At 38.5% G+C, this 27,685-nt stretch overlaps 1 protein-coding gene across 6 annotated transcripts in view; it reads right to left on the bottom strand.

Annotated features, from left to right (window-relative positions):
• Positions 1 to 27,685, bottom strand: part of FHIT (fragile histidine triad diadenosine triphosphatase) — a 503,125-nt gene that overhangs the window by 103,650 nt on the left and 371,790 nt on the right. For 4 of the 6 annotated variants that reach the window (XM_015875327.3, XM_015875326.3, XM_085516765.1 and 1 more), the window contains 2 exons: positions 24,381 to 24,526; positions 23,648 to 23,677 (listed from right to left, as the gene is read on the bottom strand). The exons of 1 other annotated variant lie outside the window; for it this stretch is intronic. In XM_015875327.3, coding sequence (XP_015730813.1) covers positions 23,648 to 23,677; positions 24,381 to 24,526 — 176 coding nt within the window. Of the gene's footprint in view, positions 1 to 23,647; positions 23,678 to 24,380; positions 24,527 to 26,443; positions 26,561 to 27,685 lie in introns of those variants that run through there. One more of the 6 variants, XM_085516767.1, reaches the window with a different exon arrangement.

Here is a 27,685-nt window from a genome sequence, read left to right as displayed (position 1 = left end):
AATCAAAGAGCAATAAGGAATGTATCCAAAGAGGTAGTTATCATGTTATTACCCACAATAGGGCTTCATCTTGAAGTACATGGGACTGCCATTATTAGTGAGAAAGTACTTCAATAATAATAAAAAAATAAATGATGTAAGCCAATGTTGCTGTTCACATTACTATGTTCCTCCTATGCACTGTGCTGACTTAAGAATCTATAAACAAAATTCTACAGAGCTTTGGAACAAAGACTTCACATCACTCCCACAGCACTGACAAAACAGCTTCACATCACAGGACAGACAGATGTTTCTTGTTTTGTTTTTTGTTTCTTCCTAACCAAAGGAAAATGTGGAAAAGTGGAAAATTTCAGGGTTTTTGTGGTTTTACTTTTTTTGATTGCTTTACAATGGAAATTAATTATAAGGTCTCCTATGAAGTTGGCAAATAACTGGGAACTGGATACTTGGATAAAGCTCATGTGAAATGCGTGTTTCAAATAGACACAAATAGATGATGTTAATTTAAAAATCCATAAAATAAAAAGCTGGAAGATCACAGATGAACCATGAAGGCCTTGTACACGGATGTTGTTACTGAGGGCATGCATTAACATCCCACAAGGTTTGTAGGTATCTGTTCAGTAGTGTGAAGATTTGCAAGATCAGCAAACCAAAGAATATATATATGTATATATTGATTGCTCTGCTATTAAAATTAGTTGACACAAAGTCCACTGTGGATAGGCAGCACTTAGTACTAGAGATCATTGCAGGTCTTTCTACTGACAAGACGAAACAAGAAATTGACTATTTAGACAGACCTCTCACAGTCACCTTAGAAATACTGGTGTGAAGGAAAACAAACCACCAAGGATATTCTTTGCTAGACAACCCAGAGGACATTATTCATTTCATTGAATTTTACATTTTCACAATTGTAAGCTAAGAAGAAAATATCTGTAGAGAAAAGTTCTACAGATGACAATTACAAGGAGCAATGTTTTAAAAAAGAAAAGAAAAGCAAACAAAGAACTTTTTGTAGTGCAATATCTAGAGGGAGCAGAGTGAAAGTCTGAATTATTTCTACCTGATAACAAATTAAGTTAGCAGTGTTGTCAAATAAATTCTTTTGTTATGATTTTATTTTTAAATAATTCATGGATTTCTCTTCCTCCTCCTTTTACTAACAGCCCTTTGTTTTCTCTTCAGGTTCAGCAAAAACAAGGAGCATGTTTTCTTATGCAAAGCTAAAAACGTTCCAGCGTGGTTGGTTTTCTGACATGTATGGTGACGGCTCCTCTAGAGAAAGCATTTAAGATACTATGGGAGAAATGCAGCACTCGGGGATGTGTTCCTGTTTAGCTAACTGCAAAAATCAGATCTCAGCAAACCTACAGAGTAGCTGGATTCCTAACAAGCTCTTCAGCTGTAAACAGTTTATTGTTACATAAATATGATAATGTGAAGAGTTCTTGGATGAGAAAGCGTGAGCCTTGTATTTCTAGCCATCTTTTGCTAATAAAATGCCTGTCCCAGCCTGTATATCACTCCTTGAAATCTTGTCTTTCCCTTGCCACTCTTAAATCAGCTTTCCCTTTGTTTGCTTTCTACTGTCTAATCTTTCTCTCAGCACTCCCTTAGAAAAACTTTCATTTTCCATTTCCATGTCATTTTTTGCTCAGAGATATGATTTAGCAGAGTTAAAGTTAGGGTACTACAGTTAGGCTGTAGTTGGACTTGATAATCTTTGTGGTCTTTTCCAACCTGAGTAATTTTATGATTCTATGATTATTCTTCTTCACAGCTCTGACTGTACCATCACTCCTTTCTTGGGCACGCTGGCTCAGCTTCCCATCATGATGTCCCCTTCTGCACTGACCACGACTGCTGCCTACCTTGCTGGGCCAGAGGTATCATCTGACGTCATGAGAAATCAAGTATCTTCCGCTTACACCTATCCCCAAAGTCTGAAAAGATCTTAGCCTGGTATTTCGGTAGTCCACTCGCATCCTCGCACTAACATGATCTTTAAGCTACACGAAACAGTTTTCCCAATCAAGACCCACTACAACCTCACCTTTCAAGACCAAAATCAAGAGATCTCCCCTTGTCACCAGTTCTGATTCCCTCTCACTCTATTTGGCTGTAATATCTTTTATTTCAAGGTAAGACAGCATTTGTTTAATTGCAAGCACAATCGTAAGACTTCTGCCACAACAGGCAATGATAAGTAATAACTTTGTTTTGCTTTTTAAGTAAAGAAAACAGTTTTCTTTGCTTCTTCAGTCAAAAATCAGCTCCTGCAAACATATTCAAAAGGTCAGAATGACACAGGAATGTGAGACAGGCAGAGGATGAAATACTGTCAGTCTCCATCCACAGAATTTGTATTATGGAATGATAACTGTGCATTACTTCTTTTTACATGTGACAGATGTTCATTTCTCATTCTTGTTATACAGCATAACTTAGTAGGAATTGCCACACACTCCCTTTAGCAACAAAATTTAACCCCAGATTTTGCCCTCTAAAATCACAGCGTGGCTCTTATCCTAGCTTATTCTAAAAACAGAGTAATCTGCTGCTCTCAGTCAGTTAAAGAGTGTGGTAACAAGCAATCTGTTGCAGTCACTTCTCTGTTCAGCCTGCTGGGTGGTAGCACAGCCATCACCTGGGAGCAGCAGCAGTGTAAGCAAAACCACTCAGCTCCTTTCACTCATCTTTAGCACAGAAAAAGCAGCTAGCACAGAACTGGTACAGCCTGATGCCATATTAATCAGATATTATTTTCAGATTTATCAATTAAGTTGTTAGAGTAAGGCCAGATACTGCCCTGTCACAATTTGCTCTCTTCAGCCTTGTGCAGGAGACAATATAAAAACTGAAACCAATGCGGTGTAGCTCTGCACATGTACCCAACCAGCTAATTCTCAGCAGATGTGGTTGCGTGGAAAAAGAACTGAATGCCTCGAATGAAAAGCTGCCAAGGGATTTTCAAGAGCTATAAGACAAATGGAACAAGTGGGGTGTCATGGTAAGAGTTCTTTTGATCAAACACCTTCCCCCTCTTATCTGAGATGCAACAAAAAGGCAGCTCTGACTTCTGACACTTTGAACACTTGGGCCCAGAGGAGAAAATGAAGAGCATCAGTGAAGCATTACAGCCCATATCTACCTCATTTATGCAGAGATGAGCACATGCAAATCCTACAGAGATTTTGCCTTCTAGGATGTGTTGGGCTGTGGACTGTAGACAGGAGCCTAATTGAATTTCTTTCTGAGTATGTGCAAGCACTTTTAGTGTACCTCTTGCTTGGGGTGCTAAGCTTAAGCATCATTAAATTGACATAAACGCAATAGACTTTAACTAGGAAAGCTCAAGCATTAGAGCTAGGACAAAAGTCTCAGTCCATTTTAACCAAACCCCTCTGTCTCGAGCACTGCTCCCTGTGTTGCACTCTGAAATGCTTTTTCACCCATTCCTGTTTTACCTTTTCTTAAATTCTGGTATCCAATATCCAAGGCCAACATTTAGTGCTTTAACAGCACCCTGTCCCTAGATGCAAACCTGTTTAGAGACATTTGTAAGCCTAAGCCATGACATTCACTTTTTAATTATTGAAGAAAGCTTAACATGCAATTTTTATTTTTTTTTTCATCCATCTGGCGCTAAAATTGCTGAGTTGCTTCCATTGCATTTTCAGGAGGAGTCTGGGGCTATTAGAAGAAAATTACAGTATATTTTCTATCTAGATCTACTTGCCTATTTCAAAGTCAAAAGGTGTTTGGAACTGAGAAGAAAATATTAGAGAAGACATGCGTACACTTATGAAGTCTTTTCTATTGGCAGACACTGGACATATTTTGAACCTAAGCAGAGACAGAGGATCTCTTTTGCCTTTTGTATGTCTACACTGCTCTGTGTCCACATAAAAAACAACACTTTAAATAATAAATTGCAATTCCTGCATTGTCCATAATTGGTAAAAAGTCAAACTTCTCCATTTCAGAGTTAAGACCCTGTTGTGGTGAGACGACTTAAAAGTGTAATCTTTTTACACTGCAATACAGCAGTTGTTTTACTGAGCAATTCCTTTATTCTCTTGGGGGCATCTTCAGGGACAGAATTATGAGTTTTTATATGAAAATCCCCTTTTTTCCTTCTGATACTTTCAAACTTATTGCTGAAGAAAATATGAGGTCTGACGAGTCTTCTGGGGCAGCCTTCTATGCACATTGGAACTTGCTTGTTACAACTTAACCAGTTACCTTACTATAAAGAAAATCTAGAAACAACTTTTTTTTTTTTTTCTAAGTAAAAACAGAGAAGGGAGAACATAATAGGAGCATGACAGGAACTGCTCTTTTTCTGACACAGATTCATTAGATATTTTGGTGGAAATGTAACATGGAAAGTACGTTCATAAAATAAAGTGAACATTTGATTAATTCCATTTCTACGTTTTTCATGGATCAATTTCTCAATATAAAACACATGAATTATCATAGTTATGCTGCACTGGAAAGCCTACTTGAAACCGTCAGATAAATGGGGGAATAGGCTTTGGGGAATTGTTTAGCAAAAGATAAGCTTTGACTCAGTTCATTTTTCTGCTACATCTCTGAAAGGCATTCAGCACACCCAGCCTAACTAACAGCAGCGCACTGAAAGGCTTCACCTGTGACGTCTCTAGCAGCAGAAGTACCAGCACCGCCCAGCCAGGCCAAGTCATCCATCAGGGCCAACCTCCTGCTGAGGGACTGGCAACAACCAGATGCTGCACAAGGAGGGGAATGTCTCCTAACAGTACCTCTAATTACCTATATTATCCAGGGGAGGAAAAAAGATACATATATTTAAATCTCCACATGGCAATCAATAGTTGCAGAACTCAGAGTGATAATCTTTGACTTAACTATAATTCATAACTTGTCTAACACAACCGCAGAGGTTGTTCTTCAAACAGCAGCTACCAAACACTAGGTATGAACTCTGGAGTTCATTGCTGAAGTTGCTGACAAAAACATCAGTATTTTCCTTCTGTGGAAAACAAGGGTGTGTCCATACTGCTAATGTAGCCATGTTATCATCTATCAAAAGCATCCCATTAATTACCTTCCCTCAACAAACCCTTAGTTGAAGACCAGATAATGTCCCCTATAAAAAGAATAGAGAAAGATGAAACATACAGAGCTTCAATTATTATTTTTTTTTCCGAGATCTATTTTATTTAATCAGTTTCTAGTGCAAAAGAAAAACAAACAAACAAACAAACAAACAAAAAACCCTCACAGCGATGGGTTTCAAAGGGGTCAGGAAAACTCCAGGATTTTTAGGATGTCTTTGGATAACTGGGATTTTTTCATGGAGATTAGTTACTTTAACAAAAAAAATGTCATAGCGATGCTGATCCTCAATAGATTGTATAACTTGGGATTAAATATTTCAACATTTACAAACCAAAGTTCTGAAAGGATGGGAAAGCAAGAATCTTGTTCTTCTATCCAAAGAGGCTAAAAAGCAAAACTGACATACCTAAACCTACTCCAGTTTCTATATCTGATATGAAAAGAACACAAACTGGTGTAGCTTATCTCCCTGGAAAGAGGAATTTGTATTTACATTCATTTCATCTGAATACATCAAAAGGAACGTGTTAAAGCAGAATGATATTCCATGGTTCACATGGCAAATACTATAGGGTCATGTTGTCCATTACTGTGCTCCTTCTCCTGCACTGTATATTTTCACTGTGTAGTAATTACAGGAATGTAGAATCAATTAAGAGAAAATAATGAAAGAGAATATATGATTTCCATAAATAAAAAAGAGACACTTTCTTTAGAAATATTATACAAGCAAATGAAGGAAATCAGCTTTAATTTCACAGATGGCAATCCATTTGAAGACACTGCTCACCACTAAGCCATACTCTCTAATTAGAGAATTTTGTCTCTGTGAACCTTTATTTATTACTGCATCATGATCCTTCCTGCCTAATCTGCTATGAAGGGCTAATTAATAATAACCCACACTAACCAATGCAGACAGACTAAAGGGAAAAGAGAATTAGATATACATTATCTGGAAATAATGTTCACTCTCTGAAAAACAACTAAAGGACTTTATTGACTCAACTTGTATAACAAATGACACTTAAGTAATTCATTGACAAGCCAGAACAATGGCAGGACTGAAAGCCTATTAAGTCATTTTTTCCAGCAGACACCACACTGCACTGGGTGTAAATTTCTCGTTAATTAATAAAGACTTAAATATTTAACTGATTAATTTTTATGAAAAAATCATAAAATATAATGGTTCTTAGGATAAGAGATTGAGGTTACTCACATTTATTGACTGGGCTGTACAAGAAATCCATTTAGAAAAAGGCTTCCAGTTGAGACTCAGAACACTCAAAGCACTCATTGCAAACACTGTGAAAACTAAGTGCTGATATTGCTCTTACTTTCAGTGCATTTTCATTTTTCATCTGATGACTGCTTTTAGCATACTTTGTTTAGGGAGGAATATTCCATTCAGCTTATACACACACAGCATTTCCAAGTCCCATCACCCCAGGCCTGTTTACCTAAGGATTTCGCTTAAAATTGTAGTGCACCTTTCCCAAATAACACAGCTCTGCCTCCTCTGTTCCCTGCTGAGTTTGCAACCTAATCTGTAGACATGCATGCATGCCAGCCTTTCCCACCTAACCTCAACTCTGTGTCCCTCTTCAAGATGTCCTCAGCCTTCTCCATTCCTTGCCTCTTATTTCATAGTGCCTGCTTGGAGGGAGAGGTCCTCTCTGGCTTTTCTACTTCAGAGCAAAACACTTAAGCTCATTCGGCCCTGCTAGAAACTGATGATTTGCTTCTATCCTTCTTCCACACTTAGGTCCCAGTTTCACATGGGATCCACAGTCCCATGCAAATAAGCACCATGGAGGTGCACGATGCCTACACAGACAAAATTCCCTTTGAATCCACAAGAGAAGCTCAGCTTTTAAAACCTGCCGGGTCACCATATTACCCACACTGACCTCTGTTTTACAGCACATTAGGCTTTTCCCAATTATTATTCCACTGAGATCTGCAGGTTTAGTCCAACCAGCTGACTTTGCAAGATCGGGGCTAACCTTTTCCATCCCATAGGAAGTAATAACAAGAAAAAGAAACTTAGAGGAAAAATCAAAGGAAAATAATTTCCTGACATTCTAGCCTTAGCTGTTATCAACGCATATTGCATTTCACTTCATCTTCTACACAACTCTTGGCATATTCAGCACCTCTGATGGAAATCAGTGTAGTAAGACGACAACAAACAAACCCAGGGCTCTTCAGCCCTCTTGGCTGTATCATTTCTATTTATCTGTTGTCTGCATAAGTCCCTTTATTATAAACTCGTTCTTGAGGCTAAACATTAATGAGAGATACTGAAAGCTCAAAGCTCAGATTTCTGCCAGCTCAATAGAATTTATAATCATTGCAAATGCTTTTCATATAAAAAGCTAATATTTTTAATCTTTCTTTCTTTCCTGAATTAAAAGCCTCTTTCATATTTGATGTATTAACTGTATTAGCATTTGTTCTCTACGGATATCAAATCTTGATTACAATTATTTGCATGCTAATGCTTATTAGTACATCCAACTGGATGTGAACAATAAATAGAAAAGAGTGTAAAGTGCAGAACACTTCATGTTGTATATTTGTAGAAAAGGATGGGAAGCTGTAATTGCCAATGATTGCAGCCAAGCCTATATTAATTGGAGTGAAATCTAAGGTGAAAGTAATATAAAATATGTATTTTAGTTTGACATAAGTTAGAGGGCTAGATGAGTTTATTAAATTTGGCTAGAAAATAGAATAAATCTTGTTTCTTTACGTTTCCTCAGGTACAGCATTTTGAGTAATGTAAGTGGTTAAATAATGTCATTCCCATAGTCGTTCTTAATTCACTTGATAAAATACACCTGATCTGTGAAGAACACAAACGTGCCAACACCCGAAGGAGCTGGAGAGCATGAACATGGCTCCAATGAAAGCCATGAGCTGGTGGGCACTGTCTGGAACCACATGAGCTGGGTCTCATAGTCCATACCTCCAGCTCCTTGTCCTGCTGGTAGATCAGCACCAGTTCACCCAGAACTGCTCTCAAGCCATTATCACTGTTGTGATACTGAGGTTTTGGTGCTGCTGTTAATCTTTGGCAAGTACAGAAGAATCATGCTTACTTTGCTCTTTGGGGTCTTTGCTTGTCCCTGTCCCTTTCTCTCAGTTTTTCTGCTCAAGGGCAATTGCTTCCATACTGCCACAAATCACTGCAGGGTTTTCTCTCCTCCATGAAGGCCAGGAGCTTCCCACCCTTCTGCACACCAAACTGAGCAGTGAAGTTATTGGTTCTTTGGGACAGAACCTCAGATGAGAGGCTGCCTTTGGATCCCCCAGCATTATGAGGGAGCATTGGGGAACAGACCAGCCTGGGTATGTGCCACAGTGATACACCACCAGCTTTAGACTGCTCTATGTGGAAAGGGGTAATTTGCTTAGGATAAAAAGACTATCCCCTACCAAGCAATTGAACAAGAACTGTAACAAGACGTTGAACAATGACTTGAATGACCACCAGTAGGATCTGAACTCTGATTCTAGGGTACTTGAAAATCTCTTAGCACAGTCCTAGTGCAAATATAGAACTTCGATCTGATGTAGGACTTCACCTCAATACAATGCTGGCCTGAACGCAGGAGTATGAGCCAAGCAAGGCACACTAACACCTACGTTGTGACAAGATAACCTCTTTTTTTTCTGAAAACTGAGTTTAATTGCAGTTTCATTCATGATAACGACCTACATAATTTTCAATAATTGGATACAATTTATCTTTTCTTAATGAAAAAAGGAAATTAGCAAAAAAGATAGGATACTGGAAAATTCTTCATCTGAAACCTCTTCATTAATTATTAGGATGTCTAAACACCATTTTCAGAGCTGTAGTTACAGATAAAGAATCCAGCTTATGTATGTTCTTTATTCTTCTGCAGTCTACACTGTAATACTATGCTTAAAACCCTGCTCCCAGGAGGTATACATTTTATTTGGATACCATTAGCTCCGCTTCTGAAGTGACTGATAACTCCACATACACTTTTTAGAACAGGTAGTGTGACCACCATCACAAACACAAACATATCCTCTGAAATGATTAAATTAAGACACTTAGGACTTACTGCCATTCATCTGAGTAACCTGATTCTTTCCATTCTTTTTCAGTGGGCTTTGTATCAAATTCAGCATTCAAAAATCCTTACTTTTAAAGTAATTAATTATTATAATTGGCATCGTGTTCCTTATCACTAGCTCTGATATCAGCATTCAATAGATGAAACAAAACAAGCTGGACTTTGAATAGATTGGTATATCTGCTATAATCTTGCAGATGACAATGATTAATAAAACTCAGTATAAAACACTGCATTTACCAAGTCTCGTTTCACATTTGTTGACTTACTAAATTACTTTGACACATCTCCAGTTTATGTACTATTACTGAAGAATAACTACACAACAGATGGCAGTGTGTTTGCATTACAGTTTTTTTCAGCAGGTCATTCTACAAGGTGGTTATAGAGATTGATACATATTATTAAGCAGTAGGACTTTTTTGGTAATATGAATCAGATAATCAGCACCAACAAATTAACTTCTACATGGGAAAGGAGACACATATCATCGGAGACAATGCCTTTAACAGCAACACTATCAAGGACTAAGATTGGAGTAGAGCCCTTATGTAAAAATAGAGATTTCTACAGAGAATAATTCTACAGACCTTTGAATCTCCCAAAAATATTAAAAGAATTACTATTAAATAAAATTGGAATTAATTTGGTATATAATTAAATGCCTGCAGCAGTACCTATTGCATTTTTCTACCATGAGAAATAAGTGGAAAAATTATTATCTCATGTCAACTAAAAATAATACCTTACAAAAGTTGCAAATAAAGAAAAGTATTGCAAAGGAAAGCTATGCTCCTCTGAGAGACATGCTAGCTATTTCTTCCTTTCTTTTTCTAAAAGAAAGCAAAAACAAAAAAACAAATCCAAAACAAACTTCAGAGTCCTTGATTCCTAGAACAGAGATGAAGATATTTGAATGAAAAGTTACATTTCCACCCAGCCGCACTGCAGACTGAATCAAACTTTTCAGTCTAGTGGGAATTACTTTGGTTCTCTTGCCTCAGTCAACACTCTGCAGTGCTACACAACGTGTCAGTACTGATTTATAGATCAGAACAGTTTGAATCTGAGTTAAGACTAAATGACCAGAGAGAAGAGGAAGAAAAAGGCAATCTGCAGCTTACAATGTCTGCCTTCCACTCCCACTGTCACCCCATTCCCTAGAGAAGACATTTGCCTTTCTGGGGCATATAAACATAAGGCATTATATCAGTGGAACATACAGTTGTTAATTGTAGTTGTAACCATAAGCAGTCCTTTCTGTTTTGTCTGGTTGATGGGAACTGAAACGTGACATTTCAATTGATTTTCAGGCAAAAAGACAGCTAATATTAAAGACACTCTGTCAACATCTTGAAAAGAAATGATAACGAAAGAGTTAACAAAACACTGTGATTGTGAGTTCTTCCTAGGAACAACAGGAAGACAAAGTTCTGATGAAACAGAGCATTTTTTAAAAGGAACATCTCTTTTGGCATCCTATTACAATATAAGGCTGCCACTGGGGAGGGCAGAGAACAGCTGTTTTCGATGAGAAATTCTAGCTTGTCTCTGTGGGTGAGTATTCCTATTTATGATGTACCCTGCCTACTGTCAGACCACTAATTTTTGGTAATACGGGCTCCATCTTTGAGGCACAAAAAGGGTGAAGTGGTGAAATAATTTGGATGTTGAAAATTCACTGCTTGATGTCTCCCATAGTAAATTCGACCCTGGAATATTAAGGGGCGTTAAATAAATTGGACAAAGAGGTGTTTGGGGAGTAAAAGTGCCAGACACGCTGCCGTGAATGAGCAATTAGATGTTCGCGAACCAGCTTATCACAAATTACATGCCTACAATATCTATTACTGTAATGACCTTGAGAGTTGACTCATATTCTCCCTTAACCTAATGAGCATGCTGAGTATAATCAATTACGTCTGCAATTAAAATTATAATTTGTCTAACAAACTCTTCTTTGCTTTCAGACATTTTTAACAAAGCTTGTTACATACTGGTAAAAGATAAATATTAATTTTCTGCTGGGTTCTCATTTTTTTTCACTTACTCTGTGGTTAATATAAGAAATCACATTACCTCTCAATTTTTGTTTATTTATTTTTATATTTTCAGCAAAATTTAGTTAAGTTTCAGTCTTGAACGTCATGGGATAATTGCAACATTTAACAGCAATTTATCATTTCCCAATAGGGTTTGCAGAGTATCTTTGCCCGCCTATTGAAATTTGTTTGCATGTTCCACTAAAGAATAAATGCAAATATCCTGCCTTTAACTTCTATGCATACACACATGCACTTGTCCTGTTCTACTGGAGTGACCAGAAGGTGTTCTGCTCAACAGAGCTGACATCTGCTTGCCAGCCTAGTCTTTCTGGGGTCAAATCAACCCAATAAAAGCTAAACACAGCCCTAAATATTAAGGAACAGGATGTCATTTGTTGCAATCTGCTGCTAATTACAATGTCAACGAGGCACACAACTTTTTTCCTTCTGTATTCACATGTTCAACAAATGCCTCCAAACATCAGTATGGAAATTCAACATATTAATCATCAGAAAATGGAAAGAACTGAAAGAGGTGTTTTAAAAATGCCTGCACACATTTCGTGCAAGGAATGAGCAAAGCAAACTCAGTTCTCAAGAAAGGAAAACCCCAGCAAATTTAATGCACAATAATTTTAAACCCTTGAAATGATGAATTCCCGCATGAGTTGAGAGAACTTTCAGTGGAGCTGCATCTCTCCTAAGTGGGCGCTGCTTGGACACTGCTTGTGTAGGTAGACCTGGCTCTTCCTACAACACAGCCAGCAATCCATCTCCCAGCTTCAATCAGCCGCCAGGCAAGCCCAGCAAACACAAACAAAGCACAGCCTCAACCGCTAACGAACGCGATGCCACTGCTCATTTTGCAAGCTGCTGTTAATTAGAGAGCCAAGCAGGAAGGCAGTGCCTGAGGCCCAGCTGCTGTCCAGGTATTGCTACAGCACAGCGATGCACTGAGGAATTGCACCCAAGGAATTTTCTCACCTGGGACAGCAGTGTTTTGGCACATGGCATTTTTTATGCAGAAGGGAATTAGGGAATAAGGGAAAGACTCATTTCCCTCTCCCACAGTCTGCTTTTAGAACTCCCAATTACATGAAAGTATGTCAAACTGAAAAGCACTGCTTGCTTATTTTCCTTCTGCAACACATCTTCCCAGGACCTTCCCATGTTGATTACTCTTAATGCTTCCCATGAAATATCTATGGCTACCTCAGAAATGAGGTATGGCAAAGCTGTGTTATTTCTGTGGAATCAATCAAATTTCTGACAGAAATGAGTTTGGTTTCCTCCACAGTTCAGATCTTTGTCACACAACTACACCTGGATTGGTGCCTAACTGCAGGGGGACACAGCTGGAAGCACAGAAATGAGGGAGAAAAGGTACTTTGGCTGCAAGAATAGACACGAGTCACTCTTCCCAATCAGGTACAGATAAGTAATAAACTATTCTATATTTTGCATTTATTTTTATCAACAAAATCTAATCAAGATGGTTGGTGTGTTTTTTTTTAAACAACTCAATATTTACACCAAATAAGATTACACAGCAAATTAAATCATAAATCTATACAACTAGGCCCAACTTCTGCCCCTTCACACCAAGAACAGCTTTGCTCTCCTGAGCACCTCATTCAAGTCTGAGAGCTTCAAAACTAGTTAAGAATTTAATCATTCAATAACATGCATGAAACAAGTAATTGTGTGTGGGGGGGAAAGTTTATTATTTAATTAGGCTCTGGTGGTAATCAATAGTAATCTATTAATTCATTAATTTGCAAAGCCTTTGCTTTTATGCATGTCCACAAATTCTATTAAACAGATTTACTTTTTTTAATTTATGAACTTTCCACCTTCACAATGCAAGAAGTGCTCAAACTGTATATATTAAGTAGAGCGAGTAACTGCGCAACAGGAATGCATGAATGCCCTATAGAACTGACTGCAGGATAAGATTTAATACTGAAAACAAGGGAAAGAAATAAAACAACAGGGCCGATTCTCCCCAGGACGTATGCATAATTCTCATTAATGTTAATGAACGATTCTAAATGTATGTGCACTGAAGGGGAGTTTATTAGAACCTAATAAATTCTGGGATTTTCCTTTATTTTATTTTGTTTTACTTCATAGTTACTAAAGCAGTGGACTTTTATAGGGGAAGTAGAAAATACTTAAAAAATAAAACCACTACATCAAAATTTGCTTCATAGGTTGCTTTCTTAAAATGCTGCTTTGCATACATATAACTATTAATTTTAGCTTCAGATTATAAAGTATGTGCAACAAAAAGAACTGCTTACACAAATAAAGTTAAAAAAAAGAATGGAAATGGCAAAAGCTCCACTGATTTAGCCGATGTATTTTCACAAGTGAACTAAATCATCTGTATCAGAGAATCTCGCCTTCAACAACAAGGTTATCCTGTTTATCTGGGGCTTAAAGAATTGAACATGTGAAACAGACTCACAGAATCATAGAGGTTGGAAGGGACCTCCCTGCATTATTCTAAACTCACACAGACTGGCTTCACCAAAGGGTCACAACTGAAATAATGGTTTGGGTTGAGCTCAAAGTTAATTTACAGATATGAAGTGTACATCTATTGTGTACAGTCTGAACTGATCTGTTCTTTATCCAGGAAGAAAGTCTGCCCCCTAACGTTAATTCCTCTCCAGAAGTCTTGAGACAGGCTAGGAGGCTGAGTGGGAAAACACAACAGTTTTCATGGTCTAATTGCCTATTCTGCAATTAGGAATGGAAGGTTCATTCATAGATCAGTTACATAATTTAAAAATAGACAAAGTGCTACGCTTGGGTATTACCTTTCTTTTGAATACCAAAAACTAGACTTGAAATCAGACAGAGAGAAATTCAACATTCATGAAATCAAGTAGAGAAATTCACCATTTCAGATTTTAACATTTCTAACAGCAAGATCAAGACAATAATTCACACAAGCACTTTCCATCTGGTCTAGTTTATTTTCTTCCAGCTTCTCACAGAAAGAATTTGGATCAGTGATGTCAGGCAAAGAACTTCATTTTATGTTGTCTAAGGCAGCAATGGAGAAGGTAATTCACAAAAAGCATAGATGAAAATGAAAAGAAAATGGTTTGATTCTTCAGAGGTAATAAGCTAGGAGATTACCAAAGGAGAAACCATTTTTCTCCTTAGAAAGACCTGAGCAATTTGGCAAATGCAAGATGCCTTTCCAATATTCAGCCTTTAGTACTGGGTAAAAATATCCTTGTCCCTGGCAGCACAGTGTGGCTCTGCACTACTAGGCAGGATTTGTTTACATGAGATGTGAAGCACACACCTCACTTAGGCCTGGTACATCATATGGGTATGGGCAGAAATGGATTTGTGGTGGGATCCAGTGGTAAAAGAAAGGATCAATTTTACTCATATGGCTAATTATTATGAGGTGAATTTTCCTCTCTGAAAGCAGTCTGTTTTCAAAGAAGGCAAGTGTTAAAGCAGGGAATCTAAGCTGCTCTCCTCATACCTTACTTGTTCACTTCAATCTTCTGCAGAAAAGGGTGTGGTGCACCTCAATTACCTAAAAAAACAGCACCATGGTGCAAACAGGGAGCACTGCTTGATAGCTGTCACCAAACCAGTAAACAACCTAGAAAAATACAGCAGGGAATTGCAGACCTCTGAGAACCACAGCTAGTCCAGGTGCTGCCATGTGAAGTCATCACATGAGCAGCATAGGATAAGCTACATGTTTTAACCCCCCATCACTATGAGAAAATGAAAGAAAAAGGTAAAATACTGGGCACCACACAAAGTGCCCTTACATCCATTCTTATTTAACCTCAGAAAACATTGTTACAGCAATGTCTCCATCACCAGCCAACTTGGGCTTTTTCTACTTCTAACCAAATGAGGAGGAGCCATTTGATAAAGCTCCCAGAGACGGGTTTTTAAAGGTATAGTTCATATTTTTCCAAACTCCAGCTTGGCTTTACAGAGCAACCAGTGACCTTGGCTATGAGAGGTCTTGTCAGAGTGCACAGAAGCAGCATTCAGGAAGCATGAGGGATATGAGGCTTGAGAGAGGGGGTTTGCTTTCTCTTTTGCTGAATGCTCTGGGTTTATCCAGCCTGGCTTGCAGCAAGCATGATACAAGAACTGCTGAAGTGCCCAGAATACTTTAGGTTATTTTTATTTAAACAGTAAAAATATTACATGCCCTTCACCTTGTCATCCTGTCTGGAGCTTACTGAGCAAGTTATATTCTATTATTTTAACCCTGATTTTCCATTTCTAAATCATTTCTAGCAGAGTCTTTTCTTTCTCTAAAATAAAGTCCTCCATGGGCTAACATGGTGCTGCCAGAACAGATGAAAATGCATGCCCTGGATCAGACGTGCTTACATCTCAGATGTGCTTAGATTTTCAATAGGTTCTAGGACAGTGTAACCACCTACTCTTTGATGTGATAAAACCTTTCTAGGAACAGAGCTAGGAAAGATTTCAATTCCCTTGCTGCCACATGCAAAAACATTACATGCGCTCTCCCTGTTTACTTGAAATTGTTAAGCAACAAACTCATTCAAGCTGTGCAGTCCCTCTAGGGGGCTGCAGAAAGTTTTAGGTAGACAGCTTGTTCTTTTTTGGAAGAGGAGGAGACTTCAAGGGGAAATTGATCCAGCTTAATATTTTCTTCATTTTTGCACTGATAAGGCAGCATGAGCTCTAATAAATTTCAGCTCTCTTCTGGCTGAAACTGGGTCATTAACATGAGAGAAGCAACAATTCTCCCTTTCCATGGGAGACTGAGATGTCACAGCATCCAGCCACACAACCGAGGTGCCGAAGTTTAACACAGGTCAGTCAAGTGAAAACAGTTTGGGATAAGAACACCCAGTAAACTCAGCCACAAGACTGGTTAAAAGCGGCTAAGTGCCTGATGATGGAAGGCATGCAATGGAAAGAAGAAAAGTTTTCTATTTCACTCATGACCTCCTACCATGCCTTCTGGATCTGTAGTCAGCATATGAATATTATTACAGTAGATTTTAGGAGAATGTAACAGCAGACCCTGTTAGGTTAGAATGCAAACATAAAGGAAGTAGGAGCCTGGAGAAGCAGTGGGTGCCCATCCCTGGAGGTGGTCAAGGCTACAGATGGGGCCCTGGGCAGCCTGAGCTGGTGGGAGGCAGCCAGCCCATAGCACAGGGTTGGAGCTTGGGTGGGCTTTAAGGTCCCTCCCAACCCAAGTTAGTCTATGACTCTACATGTGAAATCACGAGATCAGAGCACTGGGACACAGTACTGTGTTATAAATAATGATATTAATTTTTAGAAAGAGTTATTCAGAAGGCTATTAACTGAAATAAACCCTGCAACACTTTCTCAATAAACAATTTTCACCTAATACAAAACATGGAACAGCATCAAGTTGTTATGTCTGAATCAAATAGGAATGCTTTAACAGGTAAGATGTTACACATTTTTTGGAGAGCTACATTCTTGCAGAAAGCAATGTTTTGTAACCTAAAAATATGAAAAGGAAACAAGAAAGCAGCAAGCTTTCCCACCCCCGTTAAATGAAGAGGCTTATAAGATACCAGCTTAATACAGAGTGTTACAGATAAGATGGAGCCTGGAAAGAAATTCATACACTAACCACACAAAAATTAATCAGACATCCTTGACTATGCTATTAATGATTTTAGACCTCTTGCATTGTCTGGGATTTCAAGAGGTTTTGCATTTGCAGCACAATAGGGTATTTGTAGGACCTGTACTCAAGAGTGGCAGTTGATTGATTGTACATACTCAGGGACAGAGGATGATTTAAATGCAAAACATATTGCTGTAACATGAGAACAAAGGAGTGAAAGACACTTCCTAATTAAAACATAGGATTTTTGATCCTAATCTCAGTCATAGTGGGGGCAAATGAAAAGCAGCATCTATCACAATTCATGAATTTCTCAACATTCCTCTCCATCTTGGGTTTGTTTTTCTTTTGTTTTTCTTTTTTTTTTTCTTTTTTTTTCTTTTTTTTTTCTTTTTTTTTGGCAGAAAATGCCTATTCAGTAAAACAGAAAGCGCTTGCAGAAGAGATTTTCCTTCCATGAAGAAAATACTTTGATGCTTTCAAAGTACCCTCTTAAAGCACTTGCAGAAGAAAACTTCCCCCACCTTTCAGCCAGAAATACTTTCTTATTTTGAATTGTAACTCTGTTTATAGGGGGGAAAAAAAAAGATTGAAGTGCTTTCAAATGCTCAAATAAACTCTCCTGAATTATATGTACAAAATTCTTATGACACAAAAATTGTAAATATACGAATGCACTCCAGGAAAAAAAAAACAGTAAACAGTACTGTGTATTTAAAGCATCTGTGTTAAAGCAGTCATGGGCTGTCCTGGAGATGCAGGTGAAAGGGCAGAGCACAGGGAGGCCTGGCAGGATTTAACCCTCCCCTGCTGGAACCCACCAGTTTGCTTTGGGCAGCACCAGGCAGTGTCCCACCACAAACAGGGCACACATTCCCTGCAGCTTAGCTCTCACTCGTCGTCCTTTGGGAAAGCAAAGAAGGTCTGCAGCAGAAAGCAGTCATGCCCAGCAAGGGATGAGCAAGATGCTCGCTGAAGCCAACTGAGCTGCATGACTTTTAATATCTAAGAGTACATTAAGGCAAATTAAACAAACATTTGAGCCCACTTACTTCCTTACTGTGGTTTAATTTAGACAGTGTCAATAACTCTGACTAGCACTGGGGGTATTTTTGGAATTAAACTACCTAAAGAGATTATTCACCTAAGAAATCCATATGGTAAGAAAGGAGGGAAGAAGCGCTACTGTAAAATAGTAAAATCTTACTTTGTTACCATTCTTCAATTTAGATCTTCTGAAATCTCCCTTGCTTTCCTCATTTATAGTCTTATTTTTAAAATCCTAGGTAATCAGGGTTTTGTTTTTTTTTTTATTATTTGTTTACTTCATAGACTCACCCATTCAGGTATTCTGTTTGTCTACAGACAGAGAATGGTACCACTTTTCAAGGCATGTCGTGACGCTCACTACTGGAAATTCAAAATCATTCAGATTCTGAGTGGTGAATTTAGCATTAATTCACTGCTAAAGAGATTTTTTTTCCCACAATTTCTGTCCCCATCCCTTCAGGGAACCTCACCATCTCATATTTCTAGCTCAGACTTCATTACCCAGGTCTTCATTTCCATTTATCTGTGCCTTGGAGCCCTGGATATTCTCAGTCAGGATGGTGTCATGTCCATCAATCACTGGGAAGTTTCCAAATTCCCAGTTTTCTTTCATCTCTTTCAGCCTTCAAAAAACCTCAACAACTGCACATGGTTGTTACTGGGCTCTTTGAACCTGTTGTAGGAACCTTTGTCCCGCAGAAATAAATAGGAGGCACTACTTTCAGAGCAATCTACGGCAGGTCTTAAGATACATCTGGAACCAGTGTGTTCTGGGGCTTCGAATGCAGAAAACAAAAAACAACACGATGTATGTAATGAACACAAGTGAGGTCCTGACAGAAAAAAAATGATTTAAAAAAGGAAATTGGGACCTTATGGCTGTATCTGTTAGTCGTGTCATAGAAAACACAGGCCTGGCTAAAGGACTAGAAGGAACATTAGAAAAACACAAGGCTGGTTTTGAAAAGATTTTTAAAGAAATGAGTAAGAATTATTATTAGAGCAAGTAGGAAACAAAAGCTAACAAAGGGTTTTAAGTGGTGGTTGGCACGAGTCAAACAATCTAGATGCCCCAGCTGCTTCACAGCTGCTGTAAGGGCCACTACAGTCCTAGCTTTGCAAACATTCTGCATAAACACCCTACAAACCCCACTCCAACCTAAATACAGCACCATAACAGAAAAAAAATGTTAATCTGAAAACAGAGATCCCAGCCTTAGAACCACTGAATTTGCTGCAATACTACACACGCTCCAACCAAATATTAGTGAGGTTCCCAAAGCACTTTCAAGAGACTGCTGTACTGCATCAGATCATTTCTGGGCATCCCACAAGCTTTCACAAAAATCACGGTTCTTAAGAGTAAAGCAAACAAGACCATTTGCTCATGTTTCAGTGCAAACTGGTTTTCTAAAACTTGCTTAATCTGTGTCTTTTCTACTTGAAATTTTACATTCACTTAGAGGTAAGATATCTTTGCATTTCTCAAATGGCATTGTTTTTGTTTTTTTTTTCCCCTGTTGTTTTAAGGGAGAAAAAGGTAAGCCTCCAATATTCCATTGAACAGACTCACATCTGCCAGCCTGCAGGGAAAGCAGGCCAAGGCATCAGGAGTACTGCAGTTGGTGAATTCAATCCCTCTGATGCAATCAGGCTGCAATGTGATCTGATTACACTTAACGACTCAGAGCTGAAGTCCAGTACTCCACATCCAGAGACAAGTAGACAAATAGTACAGAAGAGCTCCTGTGGGCTTAAATAAACCCTACGCTCCACAGTTCTGGTGAAGATTTCTAAAGAATGAAAGCCAGGTGGATTGATTTAACACAGCATTAAAAAACATCTGGGAAAGAAAAACACGCACATCAAAAAATAATGGTTAGGCAATTTTCTCAGTGTAAAATAATTAGTGGAATGTGCGACACACATAATTTCCGCATGTATTCCTACACTGCCACCATCAGCCTCAAATTCTCATTTCTTTATGTGAACCTGTAATTGGCAAACAGGCCATGGATAATAGTAAAGGTGCTGAGCTGACAGAGACTTCGACACAGCTGCAAAATAGAGGATGTGTTCATATGTGTTAGCACAATGGATACTTGCTGTGCAATATTATCTTGTCTCTACAGATAAATTAGTTGCATCGTGCTCCTGCCAGCTTGATTTGTTTAGCCTTTACAGAGCACAGAGCACATGGAATTTCTTGTGATTGAATCTCACATAAAAGGTAAACCTGAGAGTTTATCCTGCGCTACGCTATACATCCACCAAGGCAGCCAGAGCATTTGCTGACTTGATGTTGGAAAGAAGGCTATAAAATATACCGGGGAAAATCTTGAAACGTCACTCACTTGACATAGCAATAAGAGCTCTGCATTAAGATGCAGAGCTGATTTCCCTGATCCATGAAATTGCCTGGATATTTAAGGCATTCTCAGACAGAACCAGTGTGAAACTCATCCTCCACTCCTGGCAGAAGGACACTGTAGGTTTTGCATTCACTAAGAAAAACAGAGCTCAAAATTGCAGATATAAATATTCTTTAAGATAGGACCTCAATACAATTTCCTCCTTCTCAAGTCAGAAGAAATAAGAATTCAGAAAGCATTTAAACCTGGAAGAATGTCATGCTTGCTGACCCACTGCTTAGAGATACTCAGGTTCTCTGTTGTGAGTTGGTACAAGAACCTCTTGTACTTCATAAAGCATGAAGGGTGCAAGTCTGTGAGCACCTTCATAGAGAGGCATTTATCCCTGCCATAAATAGGCGATAGGGTTAGACTGCATACAATCCGTAGGCAGCTGTGGAAAAGATTATGAAACAATACTTTGTGTTTCTTTATGGTCAGAGACCTTCAGTGTGACTCCTTAGCAAATGTGTTCTTTCCAATCACAAAAGCCTCAGAAAGGAGCCATCTATACTTCCCAAATAATAGTGAGCTGAGGATCAGCCATAGATTTTATTCCAAACACACAGAGCTCATTAATAGGAGAATTTGGAAGGACCATGAGCTTTCCTGAAATGCCATTCTGCAGGTTCTGATACCTTAAATTCAAAGGCAGATGGTATCTACAAAGAAAGGAGCACAACAATTGCAGAGCTACCTGTTAGAAGATGAACAGGTTCCATTTAGATAACAAGTAAGGTTTCAGTACAGGCGCCACTGCAGTATTCGACACTGCAGCATGTCTGTCTGAAAGCTGCACACACCAGCAGGTTTCACACTGTCACAATGAAGATCTAACACTGGCCAACAATATCTTACTGATGACTCTATCCAAAAATCACACTGAAAAGTAATCTCCTTTAAACCTGGTGCAGTAGATGTGTAATTTCAGGCATCTCCATAGCAAAGACCTGAGATGTACTCAAGCTGAGGTCCAAGCAGACCTCCTTGATTGAAAAAGATTTTCTTAATCTTTTTCAGATAAAACTTCTCAGTCAGCTTTTGTTTTCTGCTGAGCTGATAGCTCTTTCCATTTTGTAGCATGGTTTTGCAACTATCATTTTAACAGCCAGTACTCTTTATTTCCTGTAATTCAGTTCCTATGAAACACATGCAGCAGTCCACATTAATGCAGGTATATGGAATTATACAAAACACAAATAGAAAAGACTCTTCAAGCCATCTGGTATGTGCCTCCATTCAAAGCCAGATCAGCTACACCTAATTAGCTTCTGACACATACTTGCCTACCCTATTGAAACAGAGCTCCACAAAATCCCTTGGATACTTATTCAGATGCTTTGCTATTCTTACTGTTAGAATGTTTTTCTAATATTAAGTCTGTTCCAGAAATTTTAATTACAAGTTCCCTTAGAGGAAAGCTGGATTACAGTGAAGAAAGAAAACCACATTCATAAACACATGACACACTGAATTCAAAGTTCATCAATTACTCGTAGATCATACAGGTGTTCTTTCAAACTTCTTGATTTGAAAGAATTTAAGCAGAACCAGCTATTTATGTACCCTCCCTATTGTTCACTTTAAAGAAGATCTTGATCATAGTAATTTCTTCCCAATTTCAGTTTTGAAAGCTCTAAGTTCTCTGAAGAAAATAGTTGTTGGCAGTTTCAGATGATAAACATCCTTAAGCGATGATGATAAATTACAGTGTTGCCCAATGATGCAGAAAAGTAGAGAAAAGCAAACTGTTAACCCCCAGTCTAGGAACATGCAGACTTTATTATGGAGTCTGGAATACGCAGCTCTAGGAGCAGGTCATTTTCATCTCACTGCTCATTAGAAGTGTGAGATGGAAGTGCTAAGGGTGGGTACCATTTGCAGGGTACTAGACAAATTAATACTCTTCATCTCCAGCATGAATAGAGAATTACACAAAATTTCTTCCCCTTTTAAGACTTGCAGAAACATCTGTTATTGTTCACAGTCACACAGGATGGAGGATTTTGCATCTGGTTTTGTTCATTCAGCAAATTTTCTCACTTTTTAATATACTCATCCCCATAAACTCTTTTTTATGCAGGAAAAAATACTTGTCCGGAATAGTAAAAGAAATCCTGTGAACCATTTGCTAAGACATGTTGGTGTTTAATAATGAAACTTATTCAGGGAAGTATTTAAACTGTGACACTTTCACCCATGAAAAAGCATTCCCAGTGAAACCCACCCAATACACACTAAGCCATGACCTGAAGAAGCTATTTTATTGCAGTACTGCAGTAAATTGTATTACGCTCTTTTATCACTGCTCAGCTTTCCAAAGCTTGAGGATTTTCTAATTTCTTCTTTTCTCTCCCTATCACCTCCCTGCTAAATATTCAAAGCAGACAACAAAAAGGCAGAGGAAAAATAAGGTCAATACAGCAAATTGGAAAGAAGTAAAATGTTTCTATATGCTATTTGCTTGTTAGAGTTATCTTAATCAACCCGAACAGCTTCTTTGAGCCATCTAATCTGATTTTACAAAGTACTAAACCATAGCCATATTTGACTTTCCTTTGATTCCAAATGTTAAAAAAATAGCCTTTATCTAATGTTTAGGCATACAATCTAACTACACATGCATTTGCATTACGAGGCAGTGAAACATGGCTGGAGAGCCATCTTGGATGTTATCTATGTTATTACTCAAGTAGAGAGTACAGTCATAAATCCTTTTCCATTCCATCCCCCGCCTTTTTTTTTTTTTTCAGAAGTACACTTGGAATCTGTTTTTAAGCTTCACTGGCTTCACTACATTTGAACTTCTGTAACAAGAATGTGACATGAATATTTACAGAGGGAGCACAGACAAAAGGTATGTTTTCATAACGTGGTTTAGCTTAACTGTTCCTATAATTAGCTAGAACTCATTGGGTAATAAAGAGACAAACATAGAGATGATGAATGGAAGGGCAATATTTTCCTCTAGAAGACAAACAAAAAACTTCAAAAGATGCTTCTTTCTATGGCTTTCCTTGCATAAATACACACAACAGTTTGGAAAAGATATTTTCATCATTGAAAACTTCAGTCTAGAAAAAAAAACAACCTGTAAACATCTTCCTGTGCAATTTCAATAAAAAGCATTTACAACTATTGCACACTTGGGATCTTTTGATCTCAAGGATAACATAATGGTACAGCAATGGTCTGCAGATGACTAGCTTTGATTTTTTATTAGTTCTTATAATTGTCTCTTAATTTGTATTTTGCATAATAAGCACTCACCTTCACCGTTTGTCCAGCTTCAGGGCCATCCTGTAAGCAAAGGGTGAAATCTCAGGTTAGAGGAACTAACAAGGATCACACACAGGGATTCAGAAATATCACTCATTAATCATTTACATCCAATTTCACTGTATGGTAATTTAGCATATTCTCCAGAGGACCTTTCCATCCAAAGTTTTCAGGCTAGTGCCTTTCCACATCAGGCCACAGCAAACTGAGAAGCTGCATCTTAGACCACAAAAACCACAGCTGTTAATTGTCATGCTTTCAGATTGTTTTTTTGAATAGCTAGCAATAGGTTTCTGATCCTTGTGAATATAAAATCAGATGTGTGAGAATTTAATCAAAGCATGCTTTTTTAAAGTCTTATACTAATAAAACTGGCTTAGTCCCTGATATGTTTTAAATAGAGATGTTTTTTGGAGTACAAACCCAGCACAAATCCAAAAGGTCTGAATTGACAACATATTTACGTGGCCACTTCTATCACCCTGCATATGAACAAGGGTAGCCGGAGGGCAGGAACTCCCTTTTTCCATCCCAAGCAGTGGGTTGCCTTCTCTAGGTCAGTCCTCTAACACTTCTTCCCCTCTGCCCACTCCCTTTAATTGTTATTTTCCATTTATTGTCCCCTAGTGTTTGAAAGCCCCTTTTGTCACAGGCCTAGGGAAGAAGGTTGGAAGCTTGCTAAAACAAACCATTAACCCTCCTTTTAGCTGACTGGTTTACAAACCTGAATCGTGATGGTGAGTGAGGTGGCACAGAAGTGTTTCTCCACTGCGTTGCCAACCCTTTGTGCCGTACGAAATAAATCAGCCACTTCCTCAGGATACAGGTCACGGAAACGCTCCACCGGTCGCAGAGGGCAAACGAGAACATCTGAAGGTGGGATTGTCAAGGCACAAACACAAATCTGAGTGGCCCAGCAGGACAAGTGTCTCACCCCTCACTTCGTAACATGTTTCTGATCACCTCTGAATTACGCAGACTCCTCCTGCTCTGAGGGTTACAGCAATTAAAACATGAGGCTAAATACATTCGTTCATCATATGACTAAAATAAGGCTCATATGCCATTATTAACACATTTAAATGAAAGCAAAATTTTCAAAAGCTCAAACTTGCAATTTCAAGCCATGCACAGAACTGTTGGAATGCAGCATCTTTGTACATAAGAGATGTTCCTTCTTGTGTTTAAAAATGGGTGAAAGCCGAAAGATTTTAAGGTGAGTTTGTGTTTGTGAACTGAGGCAACAGTTTTACAGTGCTCTTCCAGATACATAATATGCATAAAAACGTGATCTGACACCTTAAAATTTTACGTATCTAAATGTGAAGAACTGCACTGTACTGATAATAGCAAGGAATCTTTAGGAAAAATTTCTTCTCAGAAAGGCAGTGGTTCATATTGCCCAGGGAGTGGTGGAGTCATCGTCCCCAGAGGTGCTCCAGAACTGTGGAGATGTGGCTCTCAGGGATGTGGTCAGTGGGCACAGTGGGCGTGGGTTGGACTTAAGGGCCTTCACAGTCTTTTCCAATCTTAATTATTCTATGATTCTACAAATGCTCATCTGTCATAAACACTATATGATGTTAGAAACACAGTAAGATATTTCAGGTTTTTCCCTATTAAGCACTAACACTGCAAATACTTTGATTTCATCCTACCTTGGTAACAGTGCTCCATGACTCAGTGAAATGAAGCCATAAAGTAAACAATGGAAAGCACACAGACGCTATTCACAGCCACCTGCCCTGCTGCGTTCACAGAAATTAATAATTGCTATGGTTCCTCACTTGAAAGTCAGTTTCGTAACATTATTAATAGTGTCCAGAATTCTCTGCAGAGCTTCAGTTGTGTAAATCAGGCAAGAAAGCACTTGGGATTCGTTTCTAATTTCTGTTCCCTGCAGACAGGATTTTTTTTTTTCCTTTTTTTTCTGATTTAGTTTGTGTTTGTATAGTGCTCTTACAATCACCTCTAACGCCAGTTGAAGTCTCATGACCAAAGGCTAGGAAAATTAACAACTTCTAGTGTTTTCAGTATTAAAACGGGTGCACAAAGGACTATTTGAAGAAAATTAAGCTCCATGCCATTGTACTACAGTAATATTTATTTTTACTGCATCTCAAAGCCTGCAGGTATTCAGGAACATTCTCTGTGTTCCAAGAAACATAACTAGGAGATGCTCTGTAGCCGTAACAGGTTCACACAGAGGTTACTCTGACATGACTTAAGATGCCTCAAGAACCTCAGGAGACATCTGAAACAAAGAACGACTAGCACATGCAAACGATGTTTTATTTCCACAAACAGAGAGATATGTTTGCATTCATCAAGCTTATCACTGGAATCTCAATTAAAATTCTGGCTGGAGGGGGAAATCAGACATTTTTTGGAAGCAAAGAAGTAGGGGCAGGTTTTGATAATTTTTTAGAGTCCTGATGAGGACAAACAATCTTGTAATGGATATTTGCTTAACCGGGAGCAGATTTTTCCAGCAAGCCCCACAGCTAGCAGCTCTCTGCTCTCAACAGGAGAAGCCTGGCCTCAGCTGTGGGCATTAATCTGCTTTGAGAACTTGGCCCTTCCTCACTCAGTACAACAGCAGCTATGCCACCACTACTGGTTTCCTCTTTTTATAACTCACAGTATTAAAATACTTCAAGGAAGGAGAAAAACATATTTAGCAAACAGTTACTTAGAAATGAAACTATCTTGATTGGGGAAAGAATTCTTATTTTGTGGATTTTCAGTTCCAGGATGCTGTTTCTCCTGGTGAGCTACTGGGCATAATAGAGCTCCTGTAATTTATTTGTGCCTTCCCAGCACACTGTACAAAGCATCTTCACAAAGGATGCTATTGGCTGAACTCGGGGCCCAAGGGAAGAGCTGGAAACTTGCTTGGCAGACCTGATTTCCATACCAGGAATAAAGGAATAGAAAAACTAATTAATTCTACTCATAAAAAGGAAATCCATGTCAACAGTAAAACAGGAAAAAGGACATTCGTTTAATCTGAGTTCATTTTTCAAAAGGAGAGAAGGGAAGCTTTTACCCTTAGGGCATCTGATACTTAAGTAGATAATTATCCTTCTTCTGCAGCACTGCTTTATTATCATGGGTCAACGAACCATTTATAAATGAAGAATTTCCCCTCACTTACCTCTAGCAAAACTGCTGCTTACATTAAGACAATTTCCTTTCCTCCTCCAGAATTCTTCACTCCCTCTCAGACCTGCTCATGCTTCACCAGCAATTGTTTGTTCTCTACCTGGCTCAGGGCCAAGGCCACAGGTATGAATTTTTTGCATTAATCATAGTTTCTACAGCCATATATTAACACTGGACTACTTGTCACTGTGATGCATTGCAAAAACCAAGGGCTAAACACCCTTGTGAGGGCTCACTCCCAAAGCATGCAGTAAAGAGAGCACAAGCCGTGTGAATTCTGTTGCTGACCAAGGCAAGACATCTGTTTTCTCTTCTTAATTCCATCACTAATCTGTTCTGTCATTTGTGCAAGTTGTCTCTGTATCTCTCTCTCCTTCTCCACCCTTTATCTGCCTTATCCGCTCAGATAGCGTTTGCCAGTTGGTGCAATGGATGTTTTCTTATGAGGCTCCCTGCTGACGTGGGGCCGCGTGATGCTCCTGCATTATCAAATGATGCTCCCATAAACTACGTCCTTCAGCAAAGAGGAGATTCACTTCCTCCTTCCATTACCAAGGCTCATTTACAACTCAAACTAGATTTAACCATATTTCTGTCTTTGAATGTGATAAATAATTCAAAGGCACAATCACACACTGAAGCATCGTTACTGAACTTTCCATCATTTCAAAATAATTCTACAAAGAATAATGATAGAAATTCTGAATCAGAGCTAAATTAACATGAGAATGTAATTAGGACAACATTCAAGTTATATTTAACTATGAATATATAAAAAGGCAAATGTTAGAATGAATTCATGGATTTGAGGTCATTAGGAAAACAACCATTCACTGCAACTTTGAGTCATACATTTTAACTACA

Source organism: Coturnix japonica, chromosome 15, assembly GCF_054131305.1.
Source record: "Coturnix japonica strain WE chromosome 15, WE-NBRP24, whole genome shotgun sequence".
Classification (NCBI taxonomy): Eukaryota; Metazoa; Chordata; class Aves; order Galliformes; family Phasianidae; genus Coturnix; species Coturnix japonica.
Note: the sequence above shows the minus strand (reverse complement) of the source record. Positions and strands in the feature narration are given on the sequence as shown.